The following is a 19445-nucleotide window of genomic DNA, read 5'->3' as shown; positions in this document are numbered from 1 at the left end:
GGTGGGGGTCGCAGGGTGGTAGCGGAGGGTGGGGGTCGGAGGGTGAGGGTGGGGGTCGGAGGGTGATGGCGGGAGGGTGATGGCGGGAGGGTGGGGGTCGGTGGGTGATGGCGGGAGGGTGGGGGTCGGTGGGTGATGGCGAGAGGGTGGGGGTCGCAGGGTGGTAGCGGGAGGGTGGGGGTCGGAGGGTGAGGGTGGGGGTCGGAGGGTGAGGGTGGGGGTCGGAGGGTGAGGGTGGGTTCGGAGGTGATGGCGGGAGGGTGGGGGTCGGTGGGTGATGGCGAGAGGGTGGGGGTCGGAGGGTGGGGGTCGGAGGGTGGGGGTCGGAGGGTGGGGGTCGCAGGGTGGTAGCGGGAGGGTGGGGGTCGCAGGGTGGTGGCTGGGAGGGTGGGGGTCGCAGGGTGAGGGTGGGGGTCGGAGGGTGATGGCGGGAGGGTGATGGCGAGAGGGTGGGGGTCGGAGGGTGATGGCGGGAGGGTGATGGCGAGAGGGTGGGGGTCGGAGGGTGATGGCGGGAGGGTGGGGGTCGGAGGGTGATGGCGGGAGGGTGGGGGTCGGAGGGTGATGGCGGGAGGGGTGGGGGGGTCGCAGGGTGGTGGCGGAAGGGTGGGGGTCGCAGGGTGGTGGCGGGAGGGTGGGGGTCGCAGGGTGGTGGCGGGAGGGTGGGGGTCAGAGGGTGAGGGTGGGGGTCGGAGGGTGATGGCGGGAGGGTGATGGTGGGAGTCGGAGGGTGATGGCCGGATTGGATTTGTTTATTGTCACGGGTACCGAGGTCCAGTGAAAAGTATTTTTCTGCGAGCAGCTCAACAGATCATTAAGTACATGGGAAGAAATAAATACACGAGGGCAACACAAGGTACACAATGTAACTACGTAAGCACTGGCATCGGATGAAGCATACAGGGTGTAGTGTTAATGAGGTCAGTCCATAAAAGGGTCGTTTAGGAGTCTGGTACCAGTGGGGAAGAAGCTGTTTTTGAGTCTGTTGGTGCGTGTTCCCAGACTTCTGTATCTCCCGCCCGATGGAAGAGGATGTAAGAGAGAATAAGCCGGGTGGGAGGGATCTTTGATTATGCTGCCCCTCGCTTTCCCCAGGCAGCGGGTGGTGTAGATGGAGTCACTGGATGGGAGGCAGGTTCGTGTGATGGACTGGGCGGTGTTCACAACTCTCTGATGTTTCTTGCGGTCTTGGGCCGAGCAGTTGCCATACCAGGCTGTGATGCAGCCCGATAGATGCTTTCTATGGCGCATCTGTAAAAATTGGTTAGAGTTCAATGTGGACATGAGACGGAGGGTGATGGCGGGAGGGTGGGGGTCGGAGGGTGATGGCTGACGATTCTTAGCTGATCCATAAATTTAAACCTTTGTTCCATCGCCCCCACAACTTCATAAAGGATGGGAAGCGGGAGAGTGAGAGAACGGCAGGTAGGGTCAGGAATGGATATCTGTGAATCCTCCGAGATCCCCTCCTCAGGAAGGTAGGCACTGAGGGCGGAGGTGGGACTCAAGGCTACAATGAGGTGGGATACGTTCATTCAGTATGTTGGCAATTGCGAGGAAAGCCCATGGGACTTGTTGGGGTTCATAATTATAGCTATTACTGAAACATCAGTCACTGACTATTGTTAGCCAGAACACTGTCCCTGGCCAACCCAGACTTTCTCCAAACTGGTTCCTAAGATTCCCTCGGCACCGATGATTCTGTTTTCTCCTTTCCAAAAACAAATCCTGGAACACACTGTCCTGACTAGCAGGCTGCCTCAGCTTAAGTCCACTGCTTACAGGCACATTCTGAGTGTGTCCACGGACCAAAAATAATAAAATAAAACCAAAGAAATAGGAACAAATGGAAATTAAAAGGAAGGATTCTAACGTCACCTGTGGGTACATTTCAGTCAGGGATTATTGGACAGTGATCAGAAGTGGGGATCTTGTTTCATTAATTTTTTTTTTTGTCTTTCCTCCACTCGAGCTAATACTTTACTCCGAGAATGGTTAGGGTGTGGAATGGACTGCCTGCTGTGATAGTGGAGTCAGACACTTTAGAAACTTTCAAGCGGTTATTGGATAGGCACATGGAGCTCACCACAATGACAGGGAGTGAGATAGCTTGATCTTGGTTTTGGACAAAGCTAGGCACAACATCGAGGGCCGAAGGGCCTGTTCTGTGCTGTACTGTTCTATGTTCTATGGCTAAAGGAGGGGCAGGACTGCAGCTCAATGTTCCGGGGTACAGATGCTACAGGAAAGATCTGTAAAGGATCTGTAAAGATTTAATCACCTGCTAATGGTCGCATTCCAAGCATTGTTTGGCATCTTTGAATTTGTCTATATATATATATATATATATATGATTCTGGAACATACCTCTTCATTCACCTGAGGAAGGAGCAGCGCTCCGAAAGCTAGTGACATCGAAACAAACCTGTTGGACTTTAACCTGGGGTTGTAAGACTTCGTACTGTGCTCACCCCAGTCCAACGCCAGCATCTCCACATCACAGGAAAGATAGACTAGGGATTAGGAGAGGAGGGGGAGTTGCGTTTTTGATTAGGGACAGCATCACGGCAGTACAGAGAGGATATATCCGTGGGTTCGCCCACTGAGTCTATATGGGTAGAACTAAAAATAAGAAAGGCAAGATCACTTTGATAGGACTGTACTATAGGCCCCCAAATAGTCAGCGGGATATTGAGGAGCAAATATGTAAAGAGATTACAGACAGCTGCCGGAAAAGTAGGGTGGTAATAGTTGGGGACTTTAACTTTCCCAACATTAACTGGGACAGCAATAGGACTAGGGGTTTGGATGGAAAGAAATTTGTCGCGTGTATTCAGGAAGAATTCTTCATTCAATTTGTGGATGGCTCGACTAGAGAGGGGGAAAAACTTGACCTCTTCTTGGGAATAAGGAAGGGCAGGTGGTGGATGTGTTAGTGAGGGATCACTTTGGGACCAGTGACCATAATTCCATTAGTTTTAAGATAGCTACGGAGAATGATAGTTCTGGCCCAAAAGTTGAAATTTTAATTGGGGCAAGGCCAATTTCGAGGGTATTATTTCAGCCCATCGAGCCTGCACCGACCCACTTAAGCCATCGCTTCCCCCCTATCCCCGCAACCCAATAACCCCTCCTCACCTTTTTGGTCACTAAGGGCAATTGATCGCGGCCAATCCACCTAACCTGCACGTCTTTGGACTTTAGGAGGAAACCGGAGCACCCGGAGGAAACCCACGCAGACACGGGTATGTTATTCTCTAATTCTGAATAACGCTGTAGACTTACAGTGAACACAAACACTTTATTCAAAGGGTTTTTTCTGCTTCCAGAGCTCAACTAGATGTAAAACAGTCAAGAGGTATCATCAGTGAAACGAAGGTAAGCTGCCTATGCTGAGCTGTCCCTGTGTGCTGCTGCTCACTAGCTCTGTGCTTCAAAAAGAGGCGGATCCTGCCTTGGGCCCGACCCTTTATACCCGTCTCTGATGCCCTCTAGTGATGCTGTGGCTGTCACATCTGTGCTGCAGTCCCTGGTGTATGTGCAGATGTACAGATCACTACAACGGGGAGAACGTGCAGACTCCGCACAGTGACCTAGCGGGAATCGAACCTGGGACCCCGGCGCTGTGAAGCCTCAGTACTATCCACTATGGGCTGGTTTAGCAAGGGGCTAAATAGCTGGCTTTGAAAGCAGACCAAGGCAGGCCAGCAGCACGGTTCAATTCCCGTACCAGCCCCCCAAACAGGTGCCGGAATGTGGCGACTAGGGGCTTTTCACAGTAACTTCATTGAAGCCTACTTGTGACAATAAGCGATTTTCATTCATTCCACTTGTGCTACCGTGCTGCCCCTAACTTAACTAGGGTTCAGGGTGAGCACATTCCTCTTAGAGTGAAGGGTAAGGCTGGTAGAGGGAACCCTGGATGACTCAGGATACTGAGGCTATGGTCAAAAGAAGGAGGCATATGACATGCATAGGCAGCGGGGATCAAGTGGATCCCGTGAAGAGTATGGGGCTTGTCAGAGTAGAGTTATGAGAGAAATCAGGAGGGCAAAAAGGGGACATGAGATTGTCTTGGCAGATAAAGCCAATTTCTAGGCCATCGTCTTTCGCCTTCAACTTTGATCGGCCACCACTGCTGTCTCGGCCTCTGGCGACTCGAGCCGCGTGTGCGCCTCTCACCGTCCCGATGGCTTTATTAAGTTCCATCCGGACCGGGCCCAACGCTTCCTCAATCAACTGACAATCTCTCCGAGAGGAACTTCTGCATCCTCTCTGTATATTAAGTTCCTTGTCCAGCGTGTCTGGGTGCAGGTCCATTGTAATCGGGACAGCCGATCTCTGCAGCTCTGCCATCGCGATCTTAGCTACGAGACCCACCAGACAGCCCCCCCCACCGAGTCCATCGAAGGAATATCTACTCCGGGTTTCTTTACCCTTCCTTTTGGGCATGAAGTCAGCGTGGGGGGGGGATCTTGTACCGATCCAGAACATTTTCTAACGATGATCCCCCGAATAAACGGGCGGAAATGCCTAAATTTGCAGATGTTGGCCGGAGCTGTAACCTTACACAGAGGGGAGTGGGTGCCTGGAACTCGCTGCCGGAGGAGGTGGTGGAAGCAGGAACGATAGTTACGTAAAAGGGGCATCCTGACAAATACATGAATAGGATGGGAATAGAGGGATACGGACCCCGGAAATGTAGAAGATTGTAGTTTAGTCGGGCAGCATGGTCGGCGCAGGCTTGGAGGGCCAAAAGGCCTGTTCCTGTGCTGTACTTTTCTTTGTTCTTTGTCAGCCCAAGCCTGGATACTAGCCATGTCTTGCTGTATTTGGTCATGACTGTCTCAGTTTCTGAGTTGTCGTGAATGGTGAACATTGTGCAGTCATCAGCGAACATCCCCACTTCTGACCTTATGATGGAAGGACGGTCATTGATGAAGCAGCTGAAGATGGTTGGGCCGAGGACACGACCCTGAGGAACTCCTGCAGTGATGTCCTGGAGCCGAGATGATTGACCTCCAACCACCACAACCATCTTCCTTTGTACCAGGTATGGCTACAATCAGCAGAGGGTTTTCCTCCAAGTCCCATTGACCTAATTTTTGCATTTTTGCTAGCACTCGTTGATGTCACAGTCGGTCAAATGCTGCCTTGATGTCAATGGCAGTCACTCACCTCATATATGGAATTCAGCTCTTTTGTCCATGTTTGAACCAAGGCTGCAATGGGGTCATGGACTGAGTGATCCTGGTGGAACCTAAACTGAGTGTCCGTGAGCAGGTTATTGCTGAGTAAATGCCACTTGATAGCACTGTTGATAACCCCTTCCATGACTTTACTGATAATTGAGAGTAGACTGATAGGGTGGTAATTGGCCAGGTTTGATTATCCTTGCTTTTTGTGTACAGAACATATCTGGGCAATTTTCCACATTGCCGGATAGATGCCAGTATTGTAGCTGCACTGGAACAGCTTGGCTAGGGGTGCGGCAAGTTCTGGATCGCAAGTCTTCAGTACTATTGCCGGAATATTGTCAGGGCCCACAGCCTTTGCAGCATCCAGTACCTTCAGCTGTTTCTTGATACCACGTGAGTGAATCGTATTGGCTGAAGACTGACATCTGTGACACTGGGATCCTCTGGAGGAGATCGAGATGGATCATCCACTCGGCACTTCTGGCTGGAGATGGGGAAAGCAAATGATATGTTCACCTTCACCACAAAGGGATAAGAGCAACATTCCCAGGAACATTTTCCATCCTCCTACGGAATGAATTTTGGTAATTGCACCTATATAAAGGTGATGAATGTGAGGGTGTGTAGAAACAAAAAACTATATATATATTAATATTTATTTTTAAAAAGCTACCTTAGGCTTGGAAGAAATAATATTAAAAGAAGGGATAGTTAACAAAATGTACTGCTTAATACACTAATTTGATATGAAATCAAATAAGAAAATGAATTTTGCTACATTTTCAGTATTGAAACAAAACAAAGTCATCCTGCCACAGGAAACAAAATGTTTTATTGTGAATTGATGCATGAAATAATTTTAATGTTTTCTTTATATTTGAAATTACAAAGTATTAATAACTTAGCAAAGTTACTTCCTGCTTATCAGTTCCCACCTCCAGCTCACCACTCTCCCTAGTCTCTCCATCCCTCCTGAACCCTCCCAACTCCCGCTGTCCCTCCTGAACCCTCCCAACTCCGTCCCTTCTGAACCCTCTCAGCTCCCTACGTCCCTCCTAAACCCTCCCAACTCCCTGCTTTCCTCCTGAACCCTCCTAACTCCCTCCATCCCTCCTGATCCCTCCCAACTTCCTCCGTCCCTCCTGAACCTTCCCAACTCCCTGCACCCCTCCTGAACCCTCCCAACTCCCTCCGTCCATCCTGAACCCTCCCAACTCCCTCATCCCTCCTGAACCCTCCGTCCCTCCTGAACCCTCCCAACTCCCTCCGTCCCAACTGAACGCTCCCAACTCCCACCGTCCCTCCTGAACCCTCCCAACTCCCTCCTTCCCACCTGAACGCTCCCAACACCCACTGTCCCTCCTGAACCCACCCAATTCCCTCCTGAACCCTCCCAACTCCCTCATCCTTCCTGAACCCTCCCAACTCCCTCCGTCCCTCCTGAACCCTCCCAACTCCCTCCTGAACCCTCCCGACTCCTTGCTTTCCTGCTGAACCCTCCCAACTCCCTTCGTCCCCTCTGAACCCTCCCAACTCCCTCCATCTCTCCTGAACCCTCCCAACACCCTCCTTCCCTCCTGAACCCTCCCAACTCCCCCCGTCCCTCCTGAACCCTCCCAACTCCCTCCTTCCCTCCTGAATCCTCCCGACTCCCTGCTTTCCTGCTGAACCCTCCTAAGTCCCTCCTGAACCCTCCCAACTCCCTCCATCCCTCCTGAACCCTCCCAACTTCCTCATCCCTCCTGACCCTCCCAACTCTCTGCTTTCCTCCTGAACCCTCCAAACTCCCTCCGTCCCTCCTGAACCCTCCCAACTCCCTCCGTCCCTCCTGAACCCTCCCAACTCCCTCCGTCCCTCCTGAACTCTTCCACCCAACGCGTCCCTCCTGAACCCTCCCACCTGCTGCCCCCCCGACCCTCCCACTTGCTATGGGGAGAGGGTTCTAGACAGAAGCGCAGCAGGAGGGAAGTGACAAGGAAGAGGTGATGACAGGGGGAAAGAGGCAAGTGGGAGGGTAGACAGCAATGGCATGGAGGCAGAGACAACGACCAGGAGGGTTTGGAAAGGAAACAACGAGCGGTATAGGGATGCCATGTGAGTGGCGTTAATAAGGACTGGTGTTTGTCACACAGCGTAGGGTGAACTTTGGATCTGAGTATAAGAGTAAAGAAGTTATAATTTTGTATACAGGCTTGGTGAGATGATGCCAAAAATACGGTGTACAGCTCTGGTCTTCATACCAAAGGAAGGATGGACTTGCCTTAAAGGGAGTGCAACGAAGGTTGACAGGACTAATTTCTGAGATTGTCCTACAAGAAAAGTTTGAATAGACTAGAGCTATATTGCCAGAGTTTAATAAATGAGAGATGATCTAATTGAAATGTATACATTTGACAGGGTAGTTGTTAGGAGGCGGTTTTATTCAGCTGGGAAGTCCAGAACTGGGGGTGTGCCATTCAAAATTTTAAAATAGTTTATTCAGAAGGTTGTGATCTTTGCAAACCTGTATTCTGTATGTGTGTGTGTGTGTGTGTGTGTGTGTGTGTGGGGGGGGGGGGGGGGGGGGGGGGGGATATGCTCAGGAAATCAACAGTTGTAAAATTGTGGTAAATCACCCATGATCTTATTGAATGGGGGGGAACAGGCCTGCCTATTGTGTCTATTCCTTATGTTATAAAAATTGTCGTGGAAAAGTATTTATGCCCAAACCTCATTACTGGAGTTTAAGTTAATGGAAACAAATAGTTGTTTGGTCATCGAGAACTGGAGTACTGCTGAAAAAAGATATGATGTCAAAGCTTTTCATCTTGCACCCATCAGGACAATTTGCAAGAATACCAAATGTAAAATAAATAACAATTTATACTTCATGAGAAGAGAGTGTTGATTTGTTGGCAAATGGACTCTGACTGGTGGAAGCACTGTCATGGAGAATGCACCAGTTAACTGAAAACTGACAGTTAACTGTCAAGCTTTGTTTAAATTCAAACCTGGAAGGTTGCTCTGGTCAAAGCACTGACCTGGGGAATGAACCAGAGAATGCCCCTGTTGCCTATTTTGTTTAGTTGAAACTGACATAATATGTGTGCAGTATCAGTCATCAGTTAACTGGTGCATTCTCCATGGCAACACCTCTGCAAATCAGAGTCTACTTGCTAACCAATCAGCATTTTCTTCTCATGAAATATAAATTGTTGTCCCCGTTACATTTGACATTCTTGCATCTTGTCGTGGTGAATGCAAATAGAAAGCTTTTACAACATGTCTTTTTTCAGAAATACTCAAGAATGGAAACAGACATTTTCTTGGAATTACAAAGTGCCGAGAGATCATTAGTAGCATATCAATTCGAAATACCATTGTTAAATCTGTGATGCAAGTATACACTAGTATATTTGGAATCAAGGCATTCTGTCTAATTTACACTTTTCCATAAAATGTTGTGCAGTGTTCTTCTGAACTGTTAAATCAACAAAAGGAAGAGAGCCTTGGACTCATTATGACATCAACAGAGAGGTCTACGCTTTTGAAGGAGTTGCATTGCCTTTTGGATCTGAAAATGTAAAACAGAAAACAAATGGTAACGTCAATGTCCATCTGTTCCATCACTGATTCCTTCCTTCCTAACCTCCCTATCACATTTCTGGGATTAGGCTATTGACCAATATTTACTGTAAATCCACCGACCTCTGCAGCTATCGTGGTTACAATTACTCCCACCCCCTTCCTGGTAGGATTCTATTTGTTGTATCTGTTCTGACAATGCTCCCTTCCTTACCAATGTATCCTAGAGGATTTTCTTGCTCCTGAACGAAGGGTTTCCCTTCACTGTGACTGACTGTAATTGACCCCTCTACCCTGGGGAAGAGCCTCTCACTATCCACTCTGTCTATGCCCCTCATAATTTTGTATACCTCTATCAGGTCGCCCCTCAACCTCCGTCGTTCCAGTGAGAACAAACCGAGTTTATTCAACCGCTCCTCATAGCTAATGCCCTCCATACCAGGCAACATCCTGGTAAATCTCTTCTGCACCCTCTCTAAAGCCTCCACATCCTTCTGGTAGTGTGGCGACCAGAATTGAACACTATACTCCAAGTGTGGCCTAACTAAGGTTCTATACAGCTTCAACATAAGAACATAAGAACTAGAAGCAGGAGTCGGCCATCTGGCCCCTCGAGCCTGCTCCACCATTCAATGAGATCATGGCTGATCTTTTGTGGACTCAGCTCCTCTTTCTGGCCCGGACACCATAACCCTTAATCCCTTTATTCTTCAAAAACTATCTATCTTTATCTTAAAAACATTTAATAAAGGAGCCTCTACTGCTTCACTGGGCAAGGAATTCTATAGATTCACAACCCTTTGGGTGAGGAAGTTCCTCCTAAACTCAGTCCTAAATCTACTTCCCCTTATTTTGAGGCTATGCCCCCTAGTTCTGCTTTCACTCACCAGTGGAAACAACCTGCCCGTATCTATCCTATCTATTCCCTTCATAATCGTATATGTTTCCATGAGATCCCCCCTCATCCTTCTAAATTCCAACGAGTACAGTCCCAGTCTACTCACCCTCTCCTCGTAATCCAACCCCTTCATCTCTGGGATTAACCTAGTGAATCTCCTCTGCACACCCTCCAGTGCCAATACGTCCTTTCTCAAGTAAGGAGACCAAAACTGAACACAATACTCCAGGTGTGGCCTCACTAACACCTTATACATTTGCAGCATAACCTCCCTAGTCTTAAACTCCATCCCTCTAGCAATGAAGGACAAAATTCCATTTGCCTTCTTAATCACCTGTTGCACCTGTAAACCAACTTTTTGCGACTCATGCACTAGCACACCCAGGTCTCTCTGCACAGCAGCATGTTTTAATATTTTATCATTTAAATAATAATCCCTTTTGCTGTTATTCCTACCAAAATGGATAACCTCACATTTGTCAACATTGTATTCCATCTGCCAAACCCTAGCCCATTCACTTAACCTACCCAAATCCCTCTGCAGACTTCCAGTATCCTCTGCACTTTTTGCTTTAATGACTTGCCAATTCTTATACTCAATGCCCCGGCCAATGAAGGCAAGCATGCCGTATGCCTTCTTGACTACCTTCTCCACCTGTGTTTCAGTGACCTGTGGACCTGTACAACTAGATCTTTCTGACTTTCAATACTCTTGAGGGTTCTACCATTCACTGTATATTCCCTACCTGCATTAGACTATCCAAAATGCATTAACTCACATTTGTCCGGATTAAACTCCATCTGCCATCTCTCCGCCCAAGTCTCCAAACAATCTAAATCCTGCTGTATCCTCTGACAGTCCCCATCGCTATCCGCAATTCCACCTACCTTTGTGTCATCTGCAAACGTATTAATCAGACCAGTTACATTTTCGTCCAAATCATTTATATATACTACGAACAGCAAAGGTCCCAGCACTGATCCCTGCGGAACACCACTAGTCACAGCCCTCCAATTAGAAAAGCACCCTTCCCTTGCTCCTCTCTGCCTTCTATGACCTACCCAGTTCTGTATCCACCGTGCCAGCTCACCCCTGATACCATGTGACTTCACCTTTTGTACCAGTCTACCATGAGGGACCTTGTCAAAGGCCTTACTGAAGTTCATATAGACAACATCCACTGCCCTACCTGCATCAATCATCTTTATAACCTCTTCGAAAAACTCTATCAAGTTAGTGAGACACGACCTCCTGTAGCCATCTGGGATGGCCACTTCCCGATTACAAAATGGACACTTTGCAAAGATTGCAGGGAAAATGGACAATGCTGAGGAAACAAGTAGGTTCAGAGCTTGTCTGTATATTGGAGCCGCAGCTCCCAGACAAGACCAAAACTGTCGGCCCATTAGCATACTGATGGCCCACCTCCGGGAACAAAAGAGTAACATTTGAGTAACCGATACTAAGGCAGACACCCCGGCGCCAGAGGAGACCAGAACAAAGCAGGCCAATGGCCACCTCGGACACGCCCAGCCATCAGGGCACCCACCCTTTATTGGATGAAATCAATAGGAATGATCGAGAAACGGTCCAATTGATTGGGGCCAAGTTCAAGGCCCGCCCAAAAGCGAGCGAAGCCCCTTTGGGTATAAGAAGGAGCCCCCAAGAGAGAATCGTTCTCTTGGACCCGGCTCTCACCGAGGAGAGACCTGTCCACCAGCTGCACCAGAAGCAAGTAAGTCCACGGTCAACGCACGCTACCAGACAGACTGTACCAGTTCGACCCCAGCAGCCTCAGAACCGAACAACGACCATTATTCCTCTGACTGAGTGGGCGCCCAAAGCTAAGTATAGGCTTTAGCAGTAGTGATAGTTTAGTCTGTAGAGCTTCGTGCATGAGTATATTTAACTGTGTGTATAAAGAAATAAGCATCGACTTTGAACTAACTAACTGGTGAATCGGGTCTTTGATCAGTATTCGGGTTTGAACCTTGTGGCGGTATCGAAAGATACCTGGCTACTCTAGAGCAAACGTAATTAGAATTAAGGAAGGCGACCATATTGACCGCCATATTCAGAGCCAACCAAAGAGAGCAACATTTGCTGGCGACTCTGCCGGGACTCGACCGAGAAGTGGCCTAGTCACTCCAAGAGAACCCAAATTTAAATTGGAATCCAATTGGAAACAGAAAAACCACAAGTGTGAGAACGATACTGATCAAACCTCCGAGATTCGGAAGTGTGTTAATGCATGCGTACTAACTGGGATATAAGGTAAACCTGAGAGATTTTGTCGCGTAAAACTGTCGGGAGTTTTGTAGGCCGGAAAATAGCGTAAGTTGTACCCATGTTTACATCACCACTTTATCACGCACTGTTCCAAATTCAGTAGAGAACCCAGATAGAGAAAATGGCAATGAAGGCAATGGAACGCCTTATGAACCCCCAGGAATTCGAGGTCGCAGCGACCAGTAGAGAAGGACAGTGTCCCGTATGGGAAGAAGAGATCAGAAAATATCTCAACGGGAAAGGATGGCCCCTTTGGAGTGAATTCTGCGCCAATGACCAAACAGGTCCCGGGAGTATAAGGCATACTTGGTGGGAGAACTTGTCAGAGATTCATAAGAAGAGCTTAGGGAAAGCTCGCAAGCCAATGGCAATCGTGTCCTGCTTGGCACAATTGCGAGGCACAGAGGAGATCGTTAGGATGCTCCGTAGAGAGATTGAGGAGAGAGACAGGAATAGTGAGGGAGATGTGAGCGAATTTGACAAAGAGAATAAGGAGTTAAGAGAACAGTTAGCAGCGAGCGACAGAGAGGTGGATGATGCCAAGTGGGCACACCAGTCTTGTCTCGCCCATTTGAGTAGTTTTCAGACCTAGTACGATAAGACAAGAGACCAAGCAACAGATACAGCAATTGCAGAAACAGTGCACTGATTTAAAAGTAGCCCCACGAGCGATCCACACTTCCACGACGGAACAAAGACAGAGCTCGGTAGATCACGCAAAGTGTCGGAAGCAAATTGCAGAATTGCAATCTCTGCTTTCTGTCCAGAATGGGTTTCAAAGCACATTTGGACCCCAGTTAGACCAGGAAAAGGGCCCCAATTGGCAGGAGTTAAATGAAACTGCCCTCAGATACGTACATGGGACATGTACGCAAGAAAAACACCAGAAAAGGAAAGCGTCCCAACCCCCGACTGAACAGCAGGCAGAACACACCCCATGAACCCTGTAACCACACACCACAGGGCCGCAGCAGAAGGAAACGCAGATTTCTTATGTACAACCCCGTTAACCGTGACCCAATTACGGGGCGCCTGTGGAAAAATTACACCGTTCCTTCCCATATCATCCCCACCAGTTTTTTGCTAGAGTTAAACAGCAGGCTACCATGTACGGCCTGGACGAAAAGGAGCAAGTGAAGCTCACAGTTTTAAGCCTCGACCCTCGAGTCGTGGCAGCTCTTCCCGACCCACAGAATGTAGGAGGAGACACACTCCAAGAAATGCACACAGCGATCCTGGATGCGATCGGCTATAACAGAGGAGACCCCGTAGAAGGCCTAAACAAGTGTAGGCAAAAGAAAACAGAGCACCCCACAGCGTTTGCTGGACACTTGTGGATACATTTCACAGCAGTATTTGGAGAGTTAGCCCGCGCCCATTTGTCCGTGGATAATATGGCCAAATGGACTCGAATCCTAGTCTCTCCTGTGACAGAGGCAGGACAGAGAGCTTGCGCAAATTACGACCCCTCAGACGAGGCCCACAACGAGAAATGGGTTTTGAAAAGATTGTCCCGCTCTTGGGAACAATCCGTCCAAGGCAAAACCGCATTTGCAAAACCCGAGGAAGAGCAGGCAGACATGCATCCAGTTAGGACGCACCAGAACCCCGCATGGGTAAATGAGGGCAGGAACAGCCCACCGCAGCCTAAATCCCAGGAATGCTACAATTGTGGACAATTAGGACACTATGCACGAGAGTGCAACGTGCCCCAAAAGCAGCAGAGAAACCAACAGACAGGCACCCGAAATAAGAATAGGGCAAATCCAATCCATAGTGTTAGCGCCCGTTCAGAGAACGCAGACATGAACAGCACCAACTGACGGTGTTCGGGCTCCCCAACTTGGGTCTGTGACACCCTTTGGGACAAGTCCGGTAGACCAGTAGTAGCAGGCAAAGTCCGGGGACACCCCGTAGAATTTCTTTGGGACACAGGAGGGTCCCGCACCACGCTCAATTCCTCCACGATGTTTCAACGAGACACGTGGCCCACAACAGACACCATCACATTCAGCAGCTTTCAGGTCATTTACAACAAGGACACATCACAGCCCCTGTAGCGATACAAATAGGGAACATTACGACTAAACACCCCGTAGTTTTGGTCGATCTACCCCAGACAGCTGAACACATCCTAGGAATTGACTTTATGAGCTCCCACAACCTCTCATTTGATCCGGTAAATAAATGTGTGTGGAGAATGGCAAAGGCAGCACGAGCCCCCACTACGCTCACAGTTGGAGAGTATGCAAACAGAATCAGTGCAGTAGGAGACCTGTGAGACTTCTGGTTCGACCCTCGAGCCATTAGTCAGAATAAAGAAGTTAGGGAAGTCCTGCAGCAACACAAAGCAGCATTTGCACAGCACAAGCACGACTGTGGCAAGATCGCTGGCTTGGGTGAACATTACAGGTCCCGACCCCAGACCCCAAAAGCAGTATGGTTTTCCCCAAGAAGCAGAGGAAGAGATTTCCAAAGTAAGAGAGTGTCTGCTTGATCAAGGCATACTCCGATCAGTAGCCTCCACGAATAACGCACCAATTTGGCCCGTCGGGAAACCCGATGGATCATGGCGACTGACCATTGATTACCGGGAACTGAACAAAGTAACCCCAGTAGCAGTCCCCACCGTAGCCACGAGTCCCGAGACCATGCTCAAACAGGGACTCCAGTCAAAAAAACATTCGGTTTTGGACATTAGCAACTGCTTTTGGTCCATTCCATTGGATAAAGCATGCCAATACAAATTCACCTTCATGTTCCAGGGACAACAATACACGTGGACGTGCCTTCCACAAGGCTTCCACAACTCCCCCTCATTTTCCACCGACAGCTGGCAAATAGGCTAGAGAGATTTACCCAACCCGATTGTCTGGTGCGGTATGTAGATGACTTGCTACTACAGACAGACACAAAGGGAGAGCACATTTCGCTTCTCACCAAACTCCTAGGACTCCTAAAACAGATTGGATGTAGAGTCAACCCCAAGAAGGCCCAGATTTTGCAGGAATAAGTGATTTACTTGGGTACAGTAATCACTCATGGTAAAACCGAGATCGAACAAAAGAGAATTGACTCGATGGTCAAATTGCCCCTTCCCCATAATGTCTCAGCCCTCCTGTCATTTCTAGGACTGGTTGGCTACTGCCGAAACCATATCGACGGTTTAGCCACAAAAGCAGCGCCCCTATCCAACCTTCTCAAGAAACAGGCACCTTGGGAATGGCTTCCACAGCACACGGATGCCGTGGATGCTTTAAAGAGAGCACTCAGCACAGCCCCCGCATTACAGGTCCCAGATTCACTTTCCCCGTACGCAATCGAAGTAGCAAGCACCGACCTGTGCTCCTCCAGGAACGCCATGACCGATTAGGCCCCGTGGCATACGCCTCACGCGTGTTAGATCCTGTCGAGCAAGGATTTTCTGCCTGCGAAAGGCACCTGCTCGCAGTTTTTGGGCAGTACAATACTTCGCCTACATTACAGGACTCAACCCCATCACCATTCTCACTGAACACACCCCGACACAGCTATTGTTAGACGGTCGACTTAAAGATGGCACAGTCAGCCAAATCCGCGCGGCCCGTTGGACCCTTCTTTTACAGGGACGGGATATTAAAGTTAAAAGAACCAAGACCCACTTTGTCCAAGCCGACAATTTGCAATATGCAGGTACCCCACACCATAATTCAGGCCCATTTATACCCAACTCAGCTCCCAGGAAAGCAGGTAATACACCCCAGAGACCCCAGCCCACAGACACGTGCGCACCCCTGAAAATTTATGTGGATGGTTCCTCCACAGTTTTGAATGGAAAGAGAATCACCGGTTGCGGCATTTATGAAGAGGATGTGCAGGGACGCGCCCTTGAAGAGATTTCAGTAAAGTTGCCAGGACATCTGGGCTCGCAGGCAGCAGAACTGACAGCCATAGCTTACATTGTTGATCATCCTGACTCATTTCCGACCCCAGCAAACATATATTCGGACAGTTTATAGGTCTGCAATAGTTTAACAGAATTCCTACCCCTGTGGGAAACTAGAGGATTCGTTTCCGCAGACGGAAAGCCCCTACCCTCAGCCCCATTACTCAGACATATCCTAGAGACAGCTAAAGATAGGAAATATGGTATCATTAAGGTCCGCAGTCATCACCGTTCTTCCCCCCCTGGTAACGTTAAAGCATATACCCTAGCGAAGGCAGGTTCCAGACATGGTTACTTTTGGAACCCCCCGAGAGCACCCCAGTACACGCAGTGCCGGTCTCACAGACCAACATACAGGATCTAGCGAAAGCCCAAAAGGAAGATGAGAAGCTCAGGGAAGTTTTAAAAGGCACCTTCCCAGCCCCGTACAATAAGTTTAAGAACACAATAACCACACATGACGGTGTGATTTTGAAAGACGGCATTTATGTAGTTCCCAGCCAGGACAGGAACCAGATTATTTGTCAGTTCCATGACAATCATGGACACCAAGGCACTGAACCCACCCTAGCCCACCTCAGACCGCTCTGCTGGTGGCCTGATTTAAAAGCCGATGTAACCCATTACATTGAAAATTGCTTGATCTGTGCCCAGAACAATCCGGACAGATATGCAAGAAAGGCTCAGCTTAGTCACACCCGCCCCGTTAATGGCCCCTGGACGAATCTGCAGGTAGATTATATAGGACCCCTACCCCACTGCAGAAATGGTTTTAAGTATTTGGTGGTCATCGACACCTTCACAAAATGGGTGGAAGCTTTTCCACCCAGAACGAATACGGCCAAGACAACAGCTAAAATCCTAACACAGCACATCTTCACAAGATGGGGCCTCCCATGCAGTAGAGTCCGATCAAGGCTCCCATTTTACAGGACGAGTAATGAAGAACGTCCTCACAATTTTCGGAATTAGACAGAAGTTTCACATAGCATACCACCCCCAGTCAAGCGGCATTGTAGCGAGGATGAACAGAACTCTAAAAGCCACTCTCAGGAAAATGGTGCAACAGAACAACAGCACCTGGGACACAGTTCTCCCATTTGCTTTAATGTTCCTACGAAACACGGTATCCACGTCCACAGGATACACCCCCCACACCCTCATGACCGGACGCCCCGGGACAGAGTATTTATTCGGACTGGATTTGGCCAGCCCCGCAGTCACCGCCCTCACATGTGAAAATGCTGTACAACAGCTTATTGAGAACATAAAGGCAGCCCAGCTCGCAGCAGCTGTGAGACTTGGGACCAGGAGGAAACAAAGCAAAGCTCGTTTCGATAAAACGGCACACGCCACCGAGTTTGTAGTCGGGCAGCAAGTGATGCTTTCCCTATACAACCCCAGTTCATTCCTTTCCCCACAATTTTCCGGACAGTACTCCATTCCGGACAAAGTCAGCCCCTCGGTATACAAGATCACATATCCCAATGGCAAGTCTGCGTGGTTTCACAACTGGAGGCTCATCGCCGAAGTCACACTGGGGAGAGACCATTTGCCTGACTGGAGTGTGGAAAAGGATTCAGTAATTCATCAGACCTGTATAAACACAAGCGAGTTCACACTGGGGAGAGGCCGTTCACCTGCTCCGTGTGTGGTAAGGGATTTGGTGCTTTGTCAACTCTACTGACACACCAGCGAGTACACACTGGGGAGAGGCGTTTCATCTGTTCTGAGTGTGAGAAGGCTTTCATTCATTCATGCAGTCTGCAGGAACACAGGCGAGTTCACACTGGGGAGAAGCTGTTCTCCTGTTCTGAGTGTGGGAAAGGATTCACTCGGTCTGCACGCGTGCTGAGACACCAGTGTGTTCACACTGGGGAGAGGCCATTCACCTGCTCTGAGTGTGGAAAGGGATTCACTCAGTTACCGCATCTGCAGACACATCAACGCGTTTACAAGTCATTACAAAGGTTAAATTCTGCTGTTTTTGCTGCTGTTAATCACATCCAGGATTGAACCATATTCATTCTGACACTTGGTGACATGGGAGGGTCGCAGGGTTTCTTTCTGTTTGACTTGCCGGTCTCACGACTTCGCTTCCAGTGGGCTGATGCTCTTTGAGCCTGGGAGAGCACATTTCCACTGAAATGAGCCACAAAGGCTGATGCAGGACATTTATTTTACCCTGGATAGTAAATAATGTTTTTCCCCTATTATCCTTGCTACCCTTCTTAAACAGAGGAACAACATTGGCTATTCTCCAGTCCTCCGGGACATCCCCTGAAGACAGTGAGGATCCAAAGATTTCTGTCAAGGCCTCAGCAATTTCCTTTCTAGCCTCCTTCAGTATTCTGGGGTAGATCCCATCAGGCCCTGGGGACTTATCTACCTTAATATTTTTCAAGACGCCCAACACCTCGTCTTTTTGGATCTCAATGTGACCCAGGCTATCTACAAACCCTTCTCCAAACTCAACATCCACCAATTTCTTCTCTTTGGTGAATACTGATGCAAAGTATTCATTTAGTACCTCGCCCATTTCCTCTGGCTCCACACATAGATTCCCTTGCCTATCCTTCAGTGGGCCAACCCTTTCCCTGGCTACCCTCTTGCTTTTTATATACGTGTAAAAAGCCTTGGGATTTTCCTTAACCCTATTTGCCAATTACTTTTTGTGACCTCTTCTAGCCCTCCTGACTCCTTGCTTAAGTTCCTTCCTACTTTCCTTATATTCCACACAGGCTTTGTCTGTTCCCAGCCTTCTAGCCCTGACAAATGCCTCCTTTTTCTTTTTGACGAGGCCTACAATATCTCTCGTTATCCAAGGTTCCCGAAATTTGCCGTATTTATCCTTCTTCCGCACAGGAACATGCCGGTCCTGAATTTCTTTCAACTGACATTTGAAAGCCTCCCACATGTCAGATGTTGATTTACCCTCAAACATCCTCCCCCAATCTATGTTCTTCAGTTCCCACCTAATATTGTTATAATTAGCCTTCCCCCAATTTAGCACATTCACCCTAGGACCACTCTTATCCTTGTCCACCAGCACTTTAAAACTTACTGAATTGTGGTCACTGTTCCCAAAATGCTCCCCTACTGAAACTTCTACCACCTGGCCATCTCATTCCCCAATACCAGGTCCAGTACAGCCCCTTCCCTAGTTCGACTGTCTACATACTGTTTTAAGAAGCCCTCCTGGATGCTCCTTACAAACTCAGCCCCGCCCAGGCCCCTAGCACTAAGTGAGTCCCAGTCAATATTGGGGAAGTTGAAGTCTCCCATCACAACAACCCTGTTGTTTTTACTTGTTTCCAAAATCTGTCTACCTATCTGCTCCTCTATCTCCCGCTGGCTGTTGGGAGGTCTGTAGTAAACCCCCAACATTGTGACTGCACCCTTCTTATTCCTGATCTCATGTCTAGCACGAGGGGACATAGCTTTAAATTGAGGGAAGATAGATTTAGGACAGATGTCAGAGGTAGGTTCTTTACTCAGAGTAGTAAGGGCGTGGAATGCCCTGCCTGCAAGAGTAGTGGACTCGCCAACACTAAGGGCATTCAAATGGTA

At 48.8% G+C, this 19445-nt stretch overlaps 1 protein-coding gene across 5 annotated transcripts in view; it reads right to left on the bottom strand.

The window, feature by feature from the left end:
* Positions 1–3322: 3322 nt before the first annotated feature.
* The window catches only part of coasy (CoA synthase), an 85348-nt gene continuing 69225 nt past the window's right edge, over positions 3323–19445 (bottom strand). For 2 of the 5 annotated variants that reach the window (XR_011937540.1, XM_072487717.1), the window contains one exon: positions 8595–8751. Coding sequence is in view for 3 of the 5 variants with exons in the window: in XM_072487717.1 (XP_072343818.1) it covers positions 8704–8751 (48 nt within the window). In the remaining 2 variants the exon portion in view is untranslated. Of the gene's footprint in view, positions 5683–8594; positions 8752–19445 lie in introns of those variants that run through there. The other 3 variants (XR_011937541.1, XM_072487718.1, XM_072487719.1) reach the window with 3 other exon arrangements.

Source organism: Scyliorhinus torazame, chromosome 21 (assembly GCF_047496885.1).
Source record: "Scyliorhinus torazame isolate Kashiwa2021f chromosome 21, sScyTor2.1, whole genome shotgun sequence".
NCBI lineage: Eukaryota > Metazoa > Chordata > Chondrichthyes > Carcharhiniformes > Scyliorhinidae > Scyliorhinus > Scyliorhinus torazame.
Note: the sequence above shows the minus strand (reverse complement) of the source record. Positions and strands in the feature narration are given on the sequence as shown.